The sequence below is a fragment of the Vombatus ursinus genome, unplaced genomic scaffold (genome assembly GCF_900497805.2).
Source record: "Vombatus ursinus unplaced genomic scaffold, bare-nosed wombat genome assembly UNPS02014779.1, whole genome shotgun sequence".
In the NCBI taxonomy this organism is placed as follows: Eukaryota; Metazoa; Chordata; class Mammalia; order Diprotodontia; family Vombatidae; genus Vombatus; species Vombatus ursinus.
Window position 1 is genome coordinate 60,257,593 of NW_020954557.1, and position 21,184 is coordinate 60,278,776.

At 34.2% G+C, this 21,184-nt stretch overlaps 1 protein-coding gene across 9 annotated transcripts in view; it reads right to left on the reverse strand.

Moving 5' to 3' along the window:
* The window catches only part of PKP4 (plakophilin 4), a 235,078-nt gene that overhangs the window by 69,764 nt on the left and 144,130 nt on the right, over positions 1–21,184 (reverse strand). For all 9 annotated transcript variants that reach the window (XM_027865898.1, XM_027865893.1, XM_027865894.1 and 6 more), the window contains exons 3-4: positions 20,895–21,007; positions 10,204–10,238 (exon numbers count right to left, since the gene is read on the reverse strand). In XM_027865898.1, coding sequence (XP_027721699.1) covers positions 10,204–10,238; positions 20,895–21,007 — 148 coding nt within the window. The remainder of the gene's footprint in view (positions 1–10,203; positions 10,239–20,894; positions 21,008–21,184) is intronic.

A 21,184-nucleotide genomic window follows, 5' to 3' on the forward strand; every position in this document is an offset into this window, starting at 1 on the left:
ACACACACACACACACACACACACACACACACACACACACACACACAGAAAGTGATAAATAGTACTGTATCATTTCTATTGATGATTTCTATTTTTAACATCTTTAAAATGTAAATGACTATGGAAAACAACATCTAGGACAAGAATTGAACACAAATGCAACAACTGATCTTTTATCCAGGATCAAAATAAATGAAAGCTAAAACACCTAAATAATTTTAAGTACATTTTGTACTTTCATGCAAATGAGAATTTGGGGAAGCTAGAGAAACAACTTTCAGGAAATTCTAGTGTTTGTTCAGAGTCAATCGAATTTCCTTTATCTTCTATGTCTATAATCCAATACAGTAATAATTGACACGTCCAGTGATGTCTATAAAATCCTTAACCGCCTTCTAAATTAATGATTAAACTTTCTTCAGTATAGCATTAGTATTAAGTGTGTTCAAGTTCTTGCACATTGTCTATATGTGAATGCATGCACATGCATTCAGAGAAAGGGGAAGCAGGTGGGGGAGACAGACCGGGGATTGGAGAGGAGGAGTTGGGGAAGAGAAATAAAGACAGAAAGGGAACAAACCAACAATCTTTCCTCATCAAATGAGAAAATTCCATTCTCCAATTTCTGTTATGCAGAAATTTGATCTAATATGGCAAATTTTATAACTGATTAATTTTGCATGCCATTTTGGGATAACTATCTTTTAAAGAGGGTTAGTGTTCCTCCCACTGAATGGCACAGAAAATTATTGAAGTTGAGCTTAGAGACTATTAAGTCTGTCATTTGTTCAGGCCCTAAAAGAGGAATGGAGAACATAGAGAAAGGGGTTCAAAATTACATGTCTGATTGCAATATTAAAAGTTCATGACAGGAACTTTGAAATGGAATATCATCAATTTTTGAAATACATTTTTATAAGCAGGAAGAGAAAATGTCAGATTATGTGAACACTGGTCCCTGACATACTGAGGAATAATATGGTATTTTAGAATATTTTGGGGGTATATTTGAAATACATAATTTTGATCATATTTACTTTGGGATATTTCAATTTTTCAACTTACCTATCAGAAAAATGTTTGAGCAAGAATATGAATTTGGCAATACACTGTGAAGTTTAGTAAAATTTGTGTTCAATTAAGAAAGAACTACCAGAAATATTTTTCAGTCTTCATGAGTTTCTTCTAAGCTTGATCCACATTTAAAGAAGTAGGTATGTAGAAAAAGTAGAGGGCTTCTCTTTAAGAAAAATAATGGAATATGAAAGAAATAAGCATAAAAATCTGCAAAAAAAAAAAAATCTGTGGTCTATTATACCCTATAGCAAATGGTAAAAGACAGAATAAATGTGATGTGAATGAGCATTATGATTTCTTTTGGAAGGATTACTCAAAAATATATAAATGTGAGAAAATGCTATTGAAGAGACAGCCAAGGCCTCACTAAATAATTCAAGATTACAATAATACTTCTAAATCTTCATATATCTGTTTGTGCAGTATAAGATAAAGAGGAAGGGCTATACTGTGTACAAAAATCACCACAGAAACTTGAGCCCAGGAAAGTCAGTAAAGAGATTTCCACATGCATTGCCTTGTTACATTGTTTCCAAAGTCGTACACAGAAATGTGTGGACTTTTACCTGATGTATAATAGTGTGTGACTACTGGGAAATGCTCAAATGTTCCAGTATTGATAACTTCGCTGTTAACTAACAGACAGTTCAGACTTATGGCACTATCTTTGGGAAGGGAAGACAATTATATATGACAATGTCAAGGCAGATAGAACTCATTTCTATTTTATTTTGTACTTATCTACACCATTTGCAAGTTAAAGCCAGTGATCATAAACCTGCAAAGGATAATACAATTAATTTCTTTCTTATTCCATTCTGATTTGTTATTTAGGAGCTCTGTATGCTTCCAAAAAATTAAGTGAAGTGGGGTGAGGATGGGGGTGAAGGAGCACGTGTGTGTAGAACGAGTATTTACTAAGTACCTACTATGTGCCAAGTACTCTGCTAATCATTTTACAGATATTATCTTATTTGAAGGTAGGTAATAACCTACCCAGTTACTTCAATTTTTAAAGATAACTATTTACAGTATACAAATTTCTTTTCTACAAGTCATTAAAAAGTGAAACAAATTTTAAATACTGATTTTTTACAGACATAATATTTTTTTTCTTTCTTGTGTTTTTTTTTCCTTTGGTTTCAACTCTTCTTTACAACACAACCAATGTGGTAGTACATTTAATATGATTGTACATGTATGGCCAATATCAGATCGCATGACATCTTGGGGAGGGAGGATGGGAAGAAGCGGGAGAAAATTTAAAATTCAAAATCTTATAAAGGTGAATGTTGAAAACAAAAAAAAAATAATTATTTTTTAAAGAGGTTAGCAGAAACTGTGATTCTAGGTACAGCACTGTCCTTTGTTTAACACGAATTCATTTAATAGAATTATAAAGAAACAACTGAAGAACTGACTTATACCTGAGCAGAAGAGCAAATCATAACTTTCTTATTACTGCCATCTTATCCCTGATGCTATTGTTGAGTAAAGGTTTACGTTCCTTCCACTGTGTTGTGGCTAAACTTCTGGGAACTTGTGAATAACTAAAATTTTGCCAGGCTTAATAAATACCATACTGATACACTAACAGACTCTGATTAGAGAATTTCTGAGCTAAAAAAGAACTTTTTTAAGACGACACAGTTAATATCAACATCCATTATACAAAGACACATATCATTAAGTTGGGAACTGAGAGATAAATGCAGGCATTACCTACTAATTTACTAATCACCAATGGGCAATAACAGGCAGTATTGTCTTATCATTAAAGGGCCTCTCCATAGCTTAAAAAAAGCACTTAGCTTTGTGCGCCATCATCTCATGAAGCCCAAGTATATTATAATAAACTGAATGTGCATTCGTGGATTAATATGCCTGAAGAGAGAAAGATTAAGTTCAAGTGACTGAAATAGTTTAAGTATTATATTTACACTCCTATTTAACCAAAGGAGTTAGTCCCTTGAGAAGACAGGAAACTCAGACATGCATCTTCAGACAATCAATACATGGAGAAGAGGAAGATATGGAGGAGTGATGGGGGAGAAGTAGGAGAAGAAAAGAGTGCCAAGGGAAAAATTTTTTTAAATATATGGAAGATAGGAGTCAAAGACATGAAGGGTATTAGTATTGATATTACCATGTTAAATTTAATATATACCTTAAAAAGCTATATCTTATATATTCATGTTTTCTTATTTTTTTTGTTCTTTGTATATGAGATGCTTAGCTTAAACATGTTTGTTAAGTTCATAATAAAAAAAAAAATCTTAAAAAGGGATATGATGGACAATTTTGCTACTCTAATGCTTAAAAAACTTCTCATTTGAGTCTCATAACCTTTGAGATCAGTATATCGGTATTATTGCTTCCATTTTACAGATGACTTGTTATGATGCTGCAGTGCAGCATGGAGTCACCTCCATGGTTAGAAGGCTATTCTGACAGTAGACAAGCCACTTGGTGATGAACTTGTTGGACATACCAACCCATGAATTACAAAATGGATCTCAGTCCTATATGCCTGAGGGTAATTCTGAGGGTGTTAATGGATTGATTCTCAAGATATGTGCTTGCCCCTCGCTTCTGGGATAAGAACTCACTCTTTGAAAAAAAAAAAACTGCTGGGAAAACTGGAAAAGAGTATGGCAGAAACTAGGCATAGACCAAAATCTCACACCATATACCAAAATAAAGTCAAAATGGGTTCATGATTTAGATACAAAGGCTGATATTATAAGCAAACTGGGAGAGCAAGGAATAGTTTACCTATCACATCTATGGAGAACGGAAGAATTCATGACCAAATAGGAGATAGAGAACATTAGGAAAAGCAAAATGGATAACTTTGATTACATTAAATTGAAAAGTTTTTACACAAAGTCAATGCAACTAAGATTAGAAGGAAGGTAGAAAATTAGGAAAGAATTTTTACAACCAGTCTCTCTGATAAGGGCCTCATTTCTAAAATATATAGAGAATTAAGTCAAATTTATAAGAATACAAGTCATTCCCCAATTGATAAATGGTCAAAGGATATGAACAGGCAGTTCTCAGATGAAGAAATTAAAGCCATCTATAGTCATATGAAAAAACGCTCTAAATCACTACTGATTAGAGAAATACGAATCAAACCAACTCTGAGGTACCACATCACACCTATCAGATTGGCCAACATGACAAAACAGAAAAATGACAAATGTTGGAGAAGATGTGGGAAAATTGAAACACTAATGCATTGTTGGTGGAGTTGTGAAATGATCCAACCATTCTGGAGAGCAATCTGGAACTCTGCCCAAAGGGCTATAAAAATGTGTATACCCTTTGACCCAGCAATAGCCCTTCTAGGGCTATATCCCAAAGAGATCATAAAAATGGGAAAAGGACCCACATGTACAAAAATATTCACAGCAGCTCTTTTTGTGGTGGCAAAGAACTGGAAATTGAGAGGGTGCCCATCAAGTGGGGAATGGTTGAGCAAGTTGTGGTATATGAATGTAATGGAATACTACTGTGCTATAAGAAATGATGAACAGGGGTAGCTAGGTGGCGCAGTGGATAGAACATTGGCCCTGAAGTCAGGAGGACCTGAGTTCAAATCTGGCCTCAGACCAAACACTTGACACTTAACTAGCTGTGTGACCCTGGGCAAGCCACTTAACCCCAACTGCCTTAACAAAAAAAAAGAAAGAAAGAAAGAAATGATGAACAGGCTGACTTCTGAAAAACCTGGAAAGACTTGTATGGTCTGATGCTGAGTGAAGTAAGCAGAACCAAGAGAACATTGTACACAATAAAAGCCACATTGTGCGATGACTAATATTGATAAACTTAACCCTTCCCAGCAATACAAGGATCTAAGACATCTCCAAAGGCCTTGTGATGGAAAACACTATCCACATCCAAAGAAAGAACTATGGAATTTGAATGCAGATCGAAGCATACTATTTGCTATTTTTTTTCCTCTTCTGTTGAGTTTTGTTTCCTCTTTCTGGTGGTTCCTCCTATTGGTTCTAATTTTTACTTATAACATCACTAATATGAAAATATGTTTAATGGGAATCTATATGAATAGCCTATACCAGATTGTGTGCCATCTTGGGGAGGGTGGTGGGAGGAAGGGGGAGAAAAATTTTAAACTCAAAAGCATATGGAAGTGATTGTTGATAAATCAAAATAAATTAATAATAAAAAAAAATATATGTGCTTGCCAAACATGTCCACGACTATTATGCAGTGATCCACCACAGAATCCAAATCAAAAGAGGGATTAATTACTGAGAGATGTTGTATGTTTCTAGATGTTCCTATTTGCCAGTGACATTGTGCTAATTCTCATTATCCTACAAGATCGCATCTGGCTAGTATTTATATCTCATCAGTACCTTCTGCCTCTCTGACAGCAGGGTAGGGCCATGGGCTCCTGGGCCTCTGTTTAAGGTGGAGCTCAGCCCAGTTTTTCTCCACTTTTTACACCAGGCAAATAGCTTTCGGACTTCTTTAGAACTTGATATCATGCCCTTGTGTCTGGTACTGTCTCCACATCACCCCTAGCACCCAGCTTCCTTTTGTAACGTGTTGTCTTCCTCCATTCGAAAATAAACTCAAGGGCAGAAACTATATTTGTTTTTATTTGTATTTGTATCCCCAGTGCTTAGCACAATAAATCTGACTGATTACATCAAGTCCCAGAACAATATAGTTATATATAAAATGATATTAAATATATTAAAATAAGATATACATGATATAAAATCTCACATATAAAATATTTAATCATTCATAAAAGTTTGGTCCAACTCTCCAAAAAGGAAAAACCATGTGGATAGACAACCTATACAACTTTTGCATTAGAATACATACCTTGGACTTACGTTGGAAAACAGACAATAAGATAGGTAATGATTAAGAGGATGAGAGAGGGCTGGGTTGCCTATTAGCGTTTAATGTCTCCATGTCTTAGTTTCCTTGTCTGTGAAGTGAGGGGTTGGATTTAAAGGTCCCTTTTAGATTTAATCTTAGGATCAGTTGCAAAGTTCTTTTAATAATACAAAGCTTCTCTTTGAAACAAAGAGCCATCTATCTTAACATTGCTATTCTTCAGGTAATATTTTAAGGCTTCTAGCCATTGAATACTAGAGTTTCTGAAGAATTAAAGTTGAGGATAACCCAAAGGGCATGGGGGTATGGAGGACATGAATAAGCTTCTAACACATCACAAATAATGAATTACACAAGAAGAATAATGAGAAATTTGAGTTAACTGATGGGCAGCCTGCCTACTCAATGGAATATACCAATGTGTAACCAGGTTAACATCAAGAGAATGTGCGGAAGCCATCCAGAGATACTGAGTGGAACACAGTAATCACATTAATAGAACTTGAACAACAGTTGCGTAGGATGAGCAGGCACAGATATGTTAAAGTTTACATTGTTGGAGGAAATACCCATATTAAATGAGATAACTGATTCAGTGAAGTTTTAGATTATTTACAGATAAGGCAGCTAATGGCAAAGTGGACAGAACACTGAGCCTAGACTCAGGAAGGTCTGAGTTCAAATTCACTCTCAGACAAGTCCTAGCTGTGCTATTCTGGGCAAGTCACTTAACCTCTGTTTGCCTCAATTTATTTGTAAAGCATTTAGTGCTGTGTCTGGCACATAGTAAGTGCTACATGAATACTAGCCACATGATGATGAGGTTCAGCTATCTAATGTAACCACATAAAGTCTTCAAAAATCCTCACAAAACTTTCACAAATGTGATTTACATACATATGTGAGTGTATGTGTGTGAGTATGTTGTTATTCAGTTGTTTCAGTTGGGTCTGACTCCTCATGATCCCATTGGGAGTTTTTCTGGCAAAGATACTGGACTGGTTTGCCATTCCCTTCATGTATGTACATACATACATACATACTTACATATGCATGTATGAATGAATACATACAGACATATGTATATGTGTATTATATGTATACACATATACAGTTACCTTTGCAAAGTAGTAATTCATTAAAAGCAGCTAAATATAAATAGGAAGAAGAGAAAAAACTTAAGATTAAGATACTTTGATGAAATCTAGATCTCTCAATTTCTCAGTTCTCAAATAGAATACCAACCTATGATGAAACTTGTACCAAATTTCTCAATAAGAATTTTCAATACATGACTGTTGATATAATATTCTACTTATGAGCATCTGGCAAAACATACCTATCTTTCTTATAAATCCTATACAAGTCTAGTGAGGCATAAAATATTTTCATTTAAGCTCATGACTTATTACATATATACTTTTCTATATCATAAATTACTTCACCATGGAAGGAAGAAAAAAGAAAGGTTGATTTGGATTATTCTTTTAATCTTTAAACTTGGTATTTATCTGGATTTAGGCTGGAAGGTGGTGAAGCAAAGAAAGGAAACTGTGTGTTTCTATATTTTAGCCATCTAGCAAGTACACACAATAGAAATATATGATAATTATAACTATTAAAATTTAATAGTAAGACATTTGGTAAACATGAGCTTTAATTCTTTTTGTCACCAAAATAATTTTAGTTTGTCTAGTTTTGTAAATAAAGAAGCAGCATGGCAAAGTAGATGGACAGCTGATCACAGAATCAGAAAAACCTGAGTTTTCTCTAGGTCTTAGTTTTGTTGTTTCTAAAATGAAGGGAGAGCACTAGAAGGCTTTAAATCTATTATCCTAAAAGAAGAATGCAAATGAGTGGCGGGTCCTAGAAAAACTGTGTCAAGGTACCAAGGGCCAGAATTGGCTAAAATTAAGAACACAAAAATAGGTTTGTTTTTTTTAAAGCTATACCTTGGGAAATCACAGTGAAAAAGACTAAAATTACTTGTTTCTTTGCTACTGCTTTTTCTTTCAAAGTGAGGGGGAAGGATAGGAAAAAAATTGGTTATCAGGGAGTGATATGTGAGAAAATAAACAGGCAGCATTTGGCTTTAATTATTGAATTTAAATCAGCAGGTCTGGTTGTACCTTAGCATAGATTCTAGAAAGAATTGCCTGATGACTTTGGAACCACTCACTACTGGTGAACCCTGAATGATCTTGGAGAAGAGAACAAGTGCTAAAGGGCCAGAGAAAGGAATATGTCATCCCAATTAAAAAAAAAACAAAACACAAACAACGAAAAACTAGAGAGAGCCTGCAAATTATAGACCAGTGAGCCTGACTTTTATTCCTGGTAAAATTCTAAGTTATTTTAGGGATGGTTTCTTAGCACTTAGCAATGGAAGCAATGAACACTAAAAGCTAAAAGTCATGACAGATTAATTTCCTTTCCTTCTGTGACTGTGTAACTAGATTGGTAGATCAGGAGAATGCTAGAGACACAGTATAACTGGAACCAAGCAGAGTGACAAGATTTCTCACGTGAATTGATTAAGATGAAATTTAATAGGAGTAAACATAAAGTTATAAACCAGGGTTCCAAAAATCAATTTTACAAATATGATGGGAGGAGAAAGGGAAGAATATCTTGCTCACTAATTTAGAATTGGAAGAGATCAAATCCAACTGCCTTTTATAGATGACGAAACTAAGCCCAAGACAGGTTGAGTGACTTCCCAAGGTCACATAGCTAGTGTGAGTTATGACTTAAATAAAAGCTTTCAGATTCCAGAGACAATATTCTTTTAAAAAACATTTGAGGAGACTTATAAATCCTTGAAGGAAGAAGAGGAGTCAGGAGAGAGTAAAGACATCGAAGATAAGCAACCAAGAGAGGGAATGAAGAGTAGAAGAAGGTCCCATAGGAGAAATAAGATGAAGGGATCAAGGTCATAAAAAGGAATATGTTCTGGCAAGGTAAGAGGACCTCCTCAGTCTCTTGAGCTTAAAAGGGGATAAAAGGATGAGAGAGGACAGAAATATTCTAAGCTATGGAGGAGAGATAAGTGAACTCAGGAGAACAGCTTTTTTTAAATCTTCTTAATCACTAAGACCTGATGCACTATCTTTCTGCCTGGCACAAAGGGAAATGACTGATTGAATGAATATAGCAATTATTGGCTATATAATTAATTGGCTATAATCATATACTACCTTATGACACATTTAACTGTCATTCAATTTCAATCACCACACAGAAATTATTGAGGCAGGGATCGTGATATTCTGTGTATTCTTCATAGTGTCTAGCACACTTACTGATTTCAATTGATATGAAGACTGAATGAGACTAATAGTAAAAATCTAACGTACTGGGATTAAGTTGCGTTTGATATCAGGTATTAGGTATTCTTATTTGTTTAAATAAAATTAAAAGTGTATCCTTCCTTCGATGACTTGGAAGGTGTAACTACAGAAAAAAAAGCAATATGTATTCAAAACTCTAATAAATGGAGAAATGTTTATAAAGTAATTTTACATCTGGACAAAAAGTAAATTCTAAAACCAAGACTGTGGAAAATGAGAGGTAGCATACCAAGTGGATAGAGAGCTGGCCCACCAATAAGAAAATCTTGGTTCAAGAACTGCCTTTGCCAGATTGGCAATGTGAGCAGAGGGGTCACTCCATCTTCAGGTGCCCCCAGGGAGCTCTGACATTATTAGGTGCAGAGCAGATTCTTATGTGCATAGGAAGAAGTTCATCATTGGAGTTCTACAGCACAAGGACATCAAAGGCCCAGTTTAAAAAAAAAAAACCAAAATAAAATCTGCAGATAGCAAGAACCTATCAGGAACAAACTTACTAAAATAGGTGATTTGTGACTACTCTTATCAATAATGCGTAATATGGGGGCAGCTAGGTGGTACAGTGGATAGAGCACCGGCCCTGAAGTCAGAAGGACCTGAGTTCAAATCCAGCCTCAGACCAAACACTTGACAGTTACTAGCTGTGTTACCCTGGGCAAGTCACTTAACCCCAATTGCCTAAAAAAAAAAAATGTGTAATATGTCTTTAGGTATGGACAAGATCCATCTCTTTCAAGAGGCTTGAAAAAGCTCAATATTTTTACTATTAAAGTATATGCTCAATTTATTTTGGAAAAAAAAGCTGCAAATTATAAGAGGGTACAATGAAAATAAATAGTTTTTTTCTGTGTAAAGCATAAGAAAATTTTTTTCACATAAAAGATTGTACCTGTTGATCTCCAAGGAAACGACTTTTCAGTTGAGCTGGAGGAAAAAAAGAAAAAAGGGAAACATTTATTTGCTTTATCACAGCTTTACTTTAGATTTAAAAATAACAAATTTAATATGCGATTGTGAAAGATTAAAGAAGTTCACTTATTTTAATAAGTTAATCATTCTAATATTATAACTTACTAGACTACAATTCAACTCAGCCTCATTTTTGTAATAATTAGTATCTGAACTGAAAATTAAATTTAAAAAACAAATTATAAAATGATGTCAGATCCTTCTCGAATAAAGCTATTAAGTAGAACAATATAAGATATATTTATGGAAAGCAGAAGATTAAGCTATCAATGATATTTTACGATGATTCTTGTAACAGGTTTAATGACAAATCTGAAACATAAAAATTACAAATAAATGTCCTTAAATACTGTTAAAAAAGCAAAAGGGAGCATTTAAGAAACCTAATTTAAAAAAAAAAGCTATTTATTAGACCTGATAGAAAAGTAAACTTTTACATTAAATATGGAACTGAACAGGAAAATGTTAAATAAACTGTGTATATTAATTATAAAACTAGATCAATAGGACATTAAAATAATTAGTATGTATAATTATACATTTTCTTCAACTTAAATAGGAAATTATTGATGAGTGATTTCAACTTTGGATTAAAATTGAGAAAATTGATGATACATAACCATGTTAGCTATAAAATATATAAATAATGATTGTGGATAAAGCCACTTTATTTTTCCCTCATGGGAGGAAAGCAAAAATAGTAGCACAGCTTACTGCACACAAACCCGGGTTCATAATCTCTCTCTACTCATCCCTGTGACTGTGGGCAAGTCACCGAACTTCTCTGGGTCTCAGTTTCATCATTTATAAAAGAAATTGGACCAGATGATTTGTAAGGTCCTTCCTTATGATAAGTAGTCATGCTCATGTAGTACGTTAAGAAAGGATGCCAGAAAGAGAAGGTCTGGAAACCTGGAATCTTGTCTTGACTTTGCCACCAAACTATGTGACTTTGAATTTTTTCTTTCTCTAAGTAATCAGGATGTTAACGAAACCACAGCCAAGTTAGAAGTAGAAACATTTTCAAGAATCTTCTAAGCGTTAATATTTTTTCATTTTCACCTTTATTCTAACATCTTGAAATGAAAGGAGGGTTGGTCGATTTGAAATGAATAGAGTGACTAAGCCCAATGCTCATAATCTTTTAAATTTCTTTGATCATTTATATAAGAAACTCTTAGTATCTTCAAGGGGCGATGGGGAGGCTGATGGTGCAAAGAAAAATGAATACTGAGTAAAATATCAGACTTGATAGATTTGCTTTCCTGCCGTGGTTTTCTAAGGGTAGAATTATAAAATTTTTATAGCTCCACCTGGTGAGAAAAAAAAATAAGTCTCCACATGAAATTTCAGATGCTCTTAAATCTATTTTTGTCACTTTATTCTACTACTTTTTTTAAAAAAAAAGCACTGAGTTGACACTGCACAATTACGTTCCTATCAAAATATACATATTTCATTGCCACCATTAGAATATTATCTACAATCAAACTGTCCAGGAATATTAACATTCCGAATCACATGCAAATAACATGAAAATGTAGATTAGCTTTGGAGTTTGAACTTGTATGCAATTTAATGAAATACTCTCTAGGAAGTTCCTGAACCCTCAAAATATTATGGTATATAATTTGTATTAATTTTCACAGTAAATTTAGGAAAGCTTTTGGTGCCAAAGAGAATCAGCTCATGTTTTTCATTGAGACTACTGCTATAGCTTTAAAAATATCCAGTTGGCCCACTATATGATGCTGTGTTAACAGATTAACCTTTCTAAAGCATTATTGTGATCATATCACTCTCTTGTTTAAAATTCTTCACAAGTTCCTCACAGTAACCAGAAGAAAATTTAATATTTGAGGCCTTCCATGATTACATTCTAATCTAACTTTCTAGTCTTATATACCAATATGAACCCTACTTTCCAACTTATTCTTGTACATTTTCAGAGGGGGTGTTGTATTCCAGACTGTAAGTTAATATAAAGGTAAAGGTGTTACCTTATTATATTTCTCATACAGTGCCTTGAACAATATAGGCACTTAATAATTATTTGTTAAATTAATAAATCAATGTCATTTCTTTTTAAAAATGTCAACTTATTTTTCCTCAGATCTAGGTAAGAATAATAAATTAGCTAAAATTATGCAAATAATGACATGATAGTGAGGAAACCCATCAAAAACTGTTAGAGTAATACCCTGATTAATTGGAATGAATCTAATGGGATCCTTCAACTGTAAATATTTATTTGCAATTTATATGCAAGAGAAAAACCAGCAAGTAAAACTAAACCAAACTACTATACAATGATAACTGATTGGTTTGAAGTCTGTCCACAAAGAAGTCACTTATTGCTTGCAGTCTCTACATAAAATATTTTTCACATGATGGCCAGAGTAATAATCTTTACACACAAGAATGATACAATTTACCTGCTCAAAAGCCTTCAATGGCTCCAAAGTTATCTACAGATTACTCTGTTGATCAAGGAGGTCCTCTATGCTTCGGCTTCAGGCTTTCAGAATCACAAATGGATTTATGATCTTGACAATTTGGATGGTACTTCAAACTATGGGGATTACAAACCATCCATGCCTATCTTGTATCACTTTTGTTCCCATATTCTCCATAGGAGGTCCATACAATAGGCTTTATCCCTTACTAGCTTATTTCTGACATTACAATGGTACCAGTGGATCACTCAGGCTGTCCACTTGCTATCTATCCTTCATCCTTGCCAGTCCATCTTCTTTTATCAATCATATAATTTTCCTGATGATATCTTTTGTTAGTCATTCTTTGACATTCCTATTTTGTTACATATTTCATCTTGTTCACACCACCAAGTGCCTCTCCATTGCCCTGTGTGATAAGTATTTTCAATTCTTCATCTGTAGATTCCCTGTACCATAAACATAAGGTGGGCCTCTGTTTCTATTGAAAGCTTGGGGTCACTCCAGTCTGCTTTCCAGCTCCTGTTTAATTTTAAGCCCAACTTGTCATTCCTCTGTTCTGCTCCCTCCCTCCCTCTGCCTCCAATAAACATACAAATACTCTTATAGCTTCCCCATCCAACTATATGTCATAAACTGAGTAATAAACTTATTTAAACACTTGGTTTTTCCTGTGTGAATGACTACGCCAAACATTCTTGAGACATGCGTTGTTGAAGAACAACATTTAAAGGTGGCATTTTTTCCTATCAAATCCAATACTTTTCATAAAAAAAAAAAAAGGCACAGTGGGATCTTGCATTCTCTATATCCTCCAACAAATCATAGGATGAGTAAGTGAATGAATGAAAAAAATATTAAGATCTTACTATTTACCTGGTACTGTCCTAAGCACTGCGGGCACAAATACAAAAACAAGATCATCTCTGTCATCAAGGAGTTTACTTATTCTAATTAGGAAAGCCAAAACATATATGGGAATGGTGGCTAGGTAGGGGTGTTTTGCTTTGAGAAGTCACAGTTATGTTAAGTGGAGGCATAGGGCAATTGAATGACATGCTCTTCCCAGGAATCGTAGTGTTGGCATGATTAATGTTTCTAGGGAAAGGGTTAGAAAAGTATAGGGAGAGAGGGCAGTATGCACATGGCAACATGGAAGAAAGATGGCTGAAGTACAAGATGGCAAGCCTGGGGTTAGCTAGATATGGTGAACAAATCAGAAAAGCCTGACCAAAGAATGAGAGTGGAATATCCAGTAGGAATTGGAAAGATCATGGCAACATGTTAGGAAGATAGAGTGCAGTTTGGTGGATCGAGGGCTAACTAGATGTGATCAGTCACCGATCAGGAGAAGACGAAACCAGAATGGGAGCTGGGGGAACCATATCATAGGCAGAAGGCAAAGTATACAAAGTGAAAATCTTTGGTAGTTCCTCTTTACATAACTTGTGAATCAATCTTACAATGCTCTCACAACTATTCCCTCCAGCACTCAATCTTGCCATCTCATCTATGTACAGGAGGTCTCATATGGATGTTTTTGTCTTTGTTCTCTTCATTACCATTTATTCCTGCCCTCTAAGAGCACATGCAAGACTGATGTAATACAGTGTGGTGGCTCTGCTGTCCTTAATGATGAAAGAATTTGTCAGAAAACTCTTTGGAAGTCTTTATTATTCTTCAATTTAGAGTCCTCTATACATAAATTCCTTCATTATAACTTTGTTTATTTGTGTCTGTTGCTAAGTTTTCCTTAAACTAGTTGTACCCTCTACTGCTTCTCTATGCATTATAAGATGATACTGCTCATAATCGTTGACCATCCTTAACTGAAAGATTTTAAAAACAAGTTGATTTTTAAAACTCGTGTTGCCTTTACCTGTTATACCTTTACATTTTGTAAGTATATCACGTGTTTGCTGACTGCAGTTACTTTTGAGTTTTAACTGTTCTTTAATCAGGGCAACCGATTTATGGCCCTTAAATTTTGGAATAAATTATAATTGATGTCAATGTTTTTTTCTTCTATCCATTCCCATCCCACCAGGACTGAGTAATTTCAACTACATGTAATATCTATTTATTTAATTTAATTCACATATATATGTATACACATACATACATACATACATAATACACACACACATATATAAAAGATGGGAAGGTAAGGAAGGAAGACAGGGAGGAAGGAAGGTAGAATGAGAGAAAGAAGGAAGAATGAACATGGCATAGTGGATGGAAAGAAGCCTATATTCAAATCAGGAAAACCTGGGTTGATAAATATTTACCAGAATGCATTAATGGTGAGTTCCTCATGAAGAATTTCTCTTACCAATGAAATCACAGATCTATTTCCCCTCCAACCAATAAGATTTACACAAACACGTGTTTTTATATTTAACTGTTCCCTATGTCATTCTCATGCCTCATCAAAATTTAATAACTTCCTACTTTTGCTGGTCAAAAACATTGCACTGCTTTAAGATTCAGTTCACGTGCCACTAACTCAAAGGCCTTATGGAATACCCCAGCTTGAAAATATTCTTTTCTCACCAATATCTAATAACTTTCTGTTTGACCTCTCTATGTACTTTATTCTAACTTGAATTGTATTTAAGTATATGACTTATCCACTGATGAAATTATAAGTTCCTTGAGGAAAAGGACTATTATCTTATCATTTTTGTATCCCTAGCAACTAAGAGTGCTTTGCATATGAGTTGAATTTAATTTTTACTGAATTGTTTCTAAATAGTAAAGATTAATTCCAGATTAGATACGGAACTTATCATTTACTGCATACTGTTCATGGTTGTTTAGCATTTATAGGTTTTTTTTTTCACAACCATAAAATAAAATTTTACAAATACATAGCACTGCAAGATTTAGAAAGAATTTTTATTATAATAATGTGATAAAGAAAATGGCATAAATATTATTTTCTCAATTTTTAGTTGAGAAAAATGAAGGTAAAAGAATAATACTGACTTTTCAAGTTTAATGCCCTTTCTACTACACTTCACACTAAATGAGGTTAGCTATGTTGAGATGTTATAATAAATGAAATGCACATAAAACTCTTTGAAGTTCTCAGGAAAAAAATAGTACATCGTGTTATACTTAGTACTTTCACCTTGATTTACATTTTATTGAAGGAAGGTGAAAAGATAAATATTTCAAGGAAAATAAATTGTGAAATAAATTTTCCTGAATGTATTAAAGTACAGTCAGTTCCACCATAATGTGACATATGCATTCCCCCAAAGCACTGCACTATATGAAATCATGCAAACTAAACAATAGAGCTTAAGGGGAAAATGCGATTACTGGCACAATACTCAAGAACTTTGTCAGTGACACATAAAAATAAGATAGGAACCTAATGAGAATGGTAGCATAGTTTTATACGTGTTAAATGGTTAAGAAATGTATAAATACTAAATAAATAGTGGCTCTTTCTGAAGCCTCAGGCCACATTAACCAGTTGGACAGAGTCTAACTCCAGGACTCTTGGGGGTGGGATAGGGCAGGGAGAAGTGGGCCCTTCTCTGCTCACAGCTCCTACTGTACCAGGAGATATATAACAAACATGGCACTTTAACTTGACAAATACCTGAAGTTTGCTTTGCAGCTTGTGAGTTATTGTGAAGTGGGGCTTAGAGTTCTGCATTCTCACTGTTTCTTGAGGAAGAAATCACGCAAAAGTAAACTCAAAATTCGTGTTATGCTCAAAATGTTCCCTAATATATCAATCATGTTGGAAACAAACTCCCATTTTAAAAACAAATATTATATTAGAACTGACTGTTCTGATTATCAAATAAAAACTAAGGTGATTTTTCCAAGTCACCAATAGCAACATCTATGTAATAACAGTACCTGGAAAGTTCCTTGAAATATGTATCTTTACAAAGGCGAATCAGAATTTAAATGAAAGAAATGGGCATTTGCATATGTGCAATAACACATATGCATAATACTATTCAAAGTAAAAATAACTGTTTCACCTGAATGGCTGAAGTAGGATTCATATCAACACTTAGGTAAAGCAGAATTACTAACTCTTCTACTCAGTAACTAGATTTATTTGGTATAATATCTTCAATGTAAAGGGAACTTCCTGGGCGCAAACAACAGCACCACTCACAAGAAGCTTTTGCAAAAGTCAGGAATATTTGATAGGAAATAAGTACAAGGGTGTACAACATGTTCCCCAGTCTTCAGGTTCTAGTTCTGGGGCTGATAGTTGGTAGAGAAATGATAAAATTCAGGTGGATATCTCTGAGACACAACTAAAAAATTTCCCTGCCTTCACTATGATAGTACTCTCTAGTCTATCACTCTCAAATATATTTGTCTTGAAGGCCATAGAGTAGAAAAATTGTCTTTAGGGAGGCAGTCAGCTTCCTCAAGGCTTGTTGAAAATTAAAAAAAAAAAACAACTTATGAGGAAAGTAGAAACCCAAGGATGACATATGAATGACCTAAAAACACAACAATTACTTGATGAACCAAAATACCCTGTACTACCCACACTTCAAAGTTGAACAGCTCATGAATCTTCCACCTAAGTGTACACAGTATATAGTAAATATACAGTATATAATTTTTTATTGAGCTAGTTGGTAGGTAAGAAAGTAAAAATGGAAATGAGATCCAAAGATGATTAGATAGTATATACTACATTTTGTTAATAAATGTTATTGACATTTTATAGTTACTTGGAAATTTTCACAATTTTACAAAATTAGAAAACTAGATAATAGTAAATGGATTCTTTGAATTCTGGTAAACTTTATATTATCAATTAACACCCACACACAGACACAATACATTTCAATAGTAAGTCAAATAAAAAAGTGATACAATATCGAAAAACTATGTACTCTCTTCTTAAAATTTAATTCAACACATAAAATAGCAAGTTAGAGACCACAAGATTCTATTGCTGTTGGTTAGTGACACATTTATCTTGAAAAAATTGAAGGGAATTAACATTCTTGTTTGCATAGTTTTTCAGTTCCCTACAGACAAAGACATTCTGGGGTATTTCTAATCTAGAGAGAAGAACCACAGGTCAAAATCTGCACTTTTAAAATGTCCATACTTTTTTTTTTTTAATGTTTGTTGCTAAATGTTTACAATCAAATGAATGGTTTTGACAACCATACTTTTGGTGCTGAACTTCTATACTATTACTAGATCTTTTCCTAAAGCATAACAGCCTAAGACTATTTATGAAAATTAACACTGCTATGAATAAGTCACCCCATTAAAAACTCATTTTTATATCCAAGAGTTGCAATTAGATAGAAAAGATAATGTACAGGAAATATTTTACTTCATCCACAATATGTTTATATTATTAAAAGAAGGGAAGCAAAAGGTGAAAGAAAAGTGTGATGATCACACATTTCAAGGTGACCTGGAAACAAACCACTGTGGAATATACAGAAATGAATAATCAGATGGGAATGAATAATTATCACAGGAATGAGTTTTCATAATGCACAGTGTCCAGAACAGGGCAATGAGGAAGGTAAAAGGCCTTGAGTTCAAACCACACAAGAATCAATGGAAGGAAAGTACAGGGGAAATGTAGCATGGAGAAAAGAAAACTTGGGGGAGGGAGAAATGCTATCTCCTGGTTTTTAAAAAGTTATCACAGGGGGAAAAAATAGATTAGATGTATTGTGCCATCCAGAGCTATCCAACAAGATCAATGAGCTGGCTTTGAAGGCAATGATTTCTCCCTCACTCTACTCAGTTGTGATGTGGAGGGGATTCTTGCTCAGGTACCTGATAGACTACATGGTTGCTAAGAATCAGAAGGGACATTACAGTGATCATCTGATCATTGGATTCTAATCCCACTTTGCTCCCCATTTTCCACATAAGGGCACAATGATTTTATATAATGATAATCAGAAATTTATGCTCATGAATTTTAACAGAAATTACTTTCTACATAATATAATCTATTTACTTTTTAAATTTAATTAAAAAAATTTTTTTTAAGGCAATTGGGGTTAAGTGACTTGCCCAGGGCCACACAGCTAGTAAGTGTCAAGTGTTTGGTCTGAGGCCACATTTGAAATCAGGTCCTCCTGACTTCAGGGCCGGTGCTCTATACATTGCGCCACCTAGCTGCCCCTTACTATTTACTTTTTAACAACTGGCAATTATAAATGCATTTTGGATTTTATAATGGGTTGGAACTTTAGATTAGCTGAAGTATACTAATATATTTTGAATGACAGTATTTTAAATTTCAAAAGTTCAAGAATCTGTAATTTAAAAAGTGTCACTACTCCTATTAGGCATACTGCAACCCTTCTAGAGTGATTTTATGAATTGTTGTGACCAGAGAAATTCATCATCTGATGGCTAACTTTTTGGGATGGGCCTCTCCAAACTTGGACTGTTTCTTGGAAATAGAGTTCACTCCAAGGGCTGTAATCATAGACTTTCTACCTTTGGTAGGCCCTCAGAGAACTTATGCTGTTTATAGTCATCTTCAAGAACTGCCAGTCACTTCCATACCAAACTGAAGCACTAAAGCAGGATTTTGCTTTGAGGTAGTATCTGATAATTCCTGAAAATTCAGCTATGTATTACTGATTTTTCAAGTATTCAAGGCCTTCCATTCAATTCAACAATCATTTATTGAATACCTGTTATGTACCATGCACTATACTAGGAAGTGAGGATACAAAGACAAAAATCAGTCTATTGCCTCAAAGAGCTCATGTTTTAATTAGGGAAAATAAGCCATATAAACATAAATGCAAAATACATGCTAAATGGAAACAATAGAATATTAAACAAATCCCTTAACTAAAATGGTCCTCAGTTTCTGGACTAGATTCCAAGTAAGGCAAGATGGTAATGAGGGTAGAAAACACATATAAGAGGGTTCAACTTTAAAGCAGATAACAAGCCCCCAAAGTCCTCTGGGTGCAACTGCATAGAGACAACAACACCCAACGGTAGAGAGGCAAAGTTTCAGGACTCATGAACCTTGCGTTGCAATGGTAGGTTAGGTATACCCTGACTAATAGCTATTATGAAAAGGAAATGGGGCCCTGAGAGTTGGAATGAAGCAGAGTTTTGGGCTAGCTCACGAAAGAATGGGAGAATCAGCACCTGGGCACTGAAAGAAGGGAGGGGTTCCCCAAAGTATGCTTCTGTTGCGCCCTCTAGACAGTCATTGGTTATCTTCATATATTCTTTCTTATAGCCAAGCTAGGATATTCTAGGTCCCATTTCTTTTCCTGCTTTATCTCTTCTATGTGTCTTCACCTATTTCTTTTCCCATATCTCAAATGGAATATTTATACATGTGCATAGATAGACATGCGCACACACACAAAATTAAGAACTTAATTTGTGCAAGGAACTATGTTAGGTGCTCAATATACAAAGATGAATTAGACATTGAGCCTGTTCTCAAGAAATTAATAACTTAAATGTAGGAAAGATACATATAGAAATGACTATATTACAAGGGAAAGTGAAATTAATTACAAAGCTAAAGGCCTGGCAAAAAGTTAAAGAGAAATCTAAGGAGGAAAAAAAATCACTTTATTGACAGAGATGGGGGTGGTGGTGGGGAAGTGTCAGAAGGAGATGAGACAGGGACACTTTTGTGGAAGAACTGATATATCAGTTAGTTTGTTTACAATTGTTTGTGGACAAAAATGGAAGGATGTATACCTTTATTAAGAGTTATTGATAAATGGTTACTAAATTCTCAAAACAGATGTCAAGTAAAGCTTATCTTTTTAAAAGAAGCAACTCTGGATAAAAATATCCAATAATATATCTTCCAAATATGATGGATCAATTATTCACCTTAATAAACAACTACTATTTAATCACAAGAAAAATTAATTTATTGTATCTATACATGAGAAGTCAAGTCCATGAAGACATTGTAACAGATTTTACTACTTCATTTAGATTTGAGTAGCCCAAATAATACTCAAGTTTTTCAAGAATACTAGACCTTTCTATGACAGCAATGAGCATTACTGAGCATCAAATGCAGCAATGCAAGTTAATAATAATGATGATAACATTTTTTATGTTTATGCTAAAATAATAAAATATTTAACTTCAGGATACATGCAGATGAAACTGTCAAAGTCTGTACCTTGTGCTGGCAATGCTTGGTGATTCTGCTCCAAGCCTACATCTTTCTAGCTGACTGGCAACGATTTGTCTCTCCACTTCCAGCTCTCTGGTGAGTCGTTGAAACTGAAGCTCCTGTAATTTAAGAAAATAAACACACATGAGGTGTCTATGATTAGCTACTCAAAATTATGAATGAATATATGCCACAATGAATAAAATAACAAATCAACATTATGATGTTCATTTTGCCTATCTATCTATCTATCTATCTATCTATCTATCTATCTATCTATCTATCTATCTATCTAT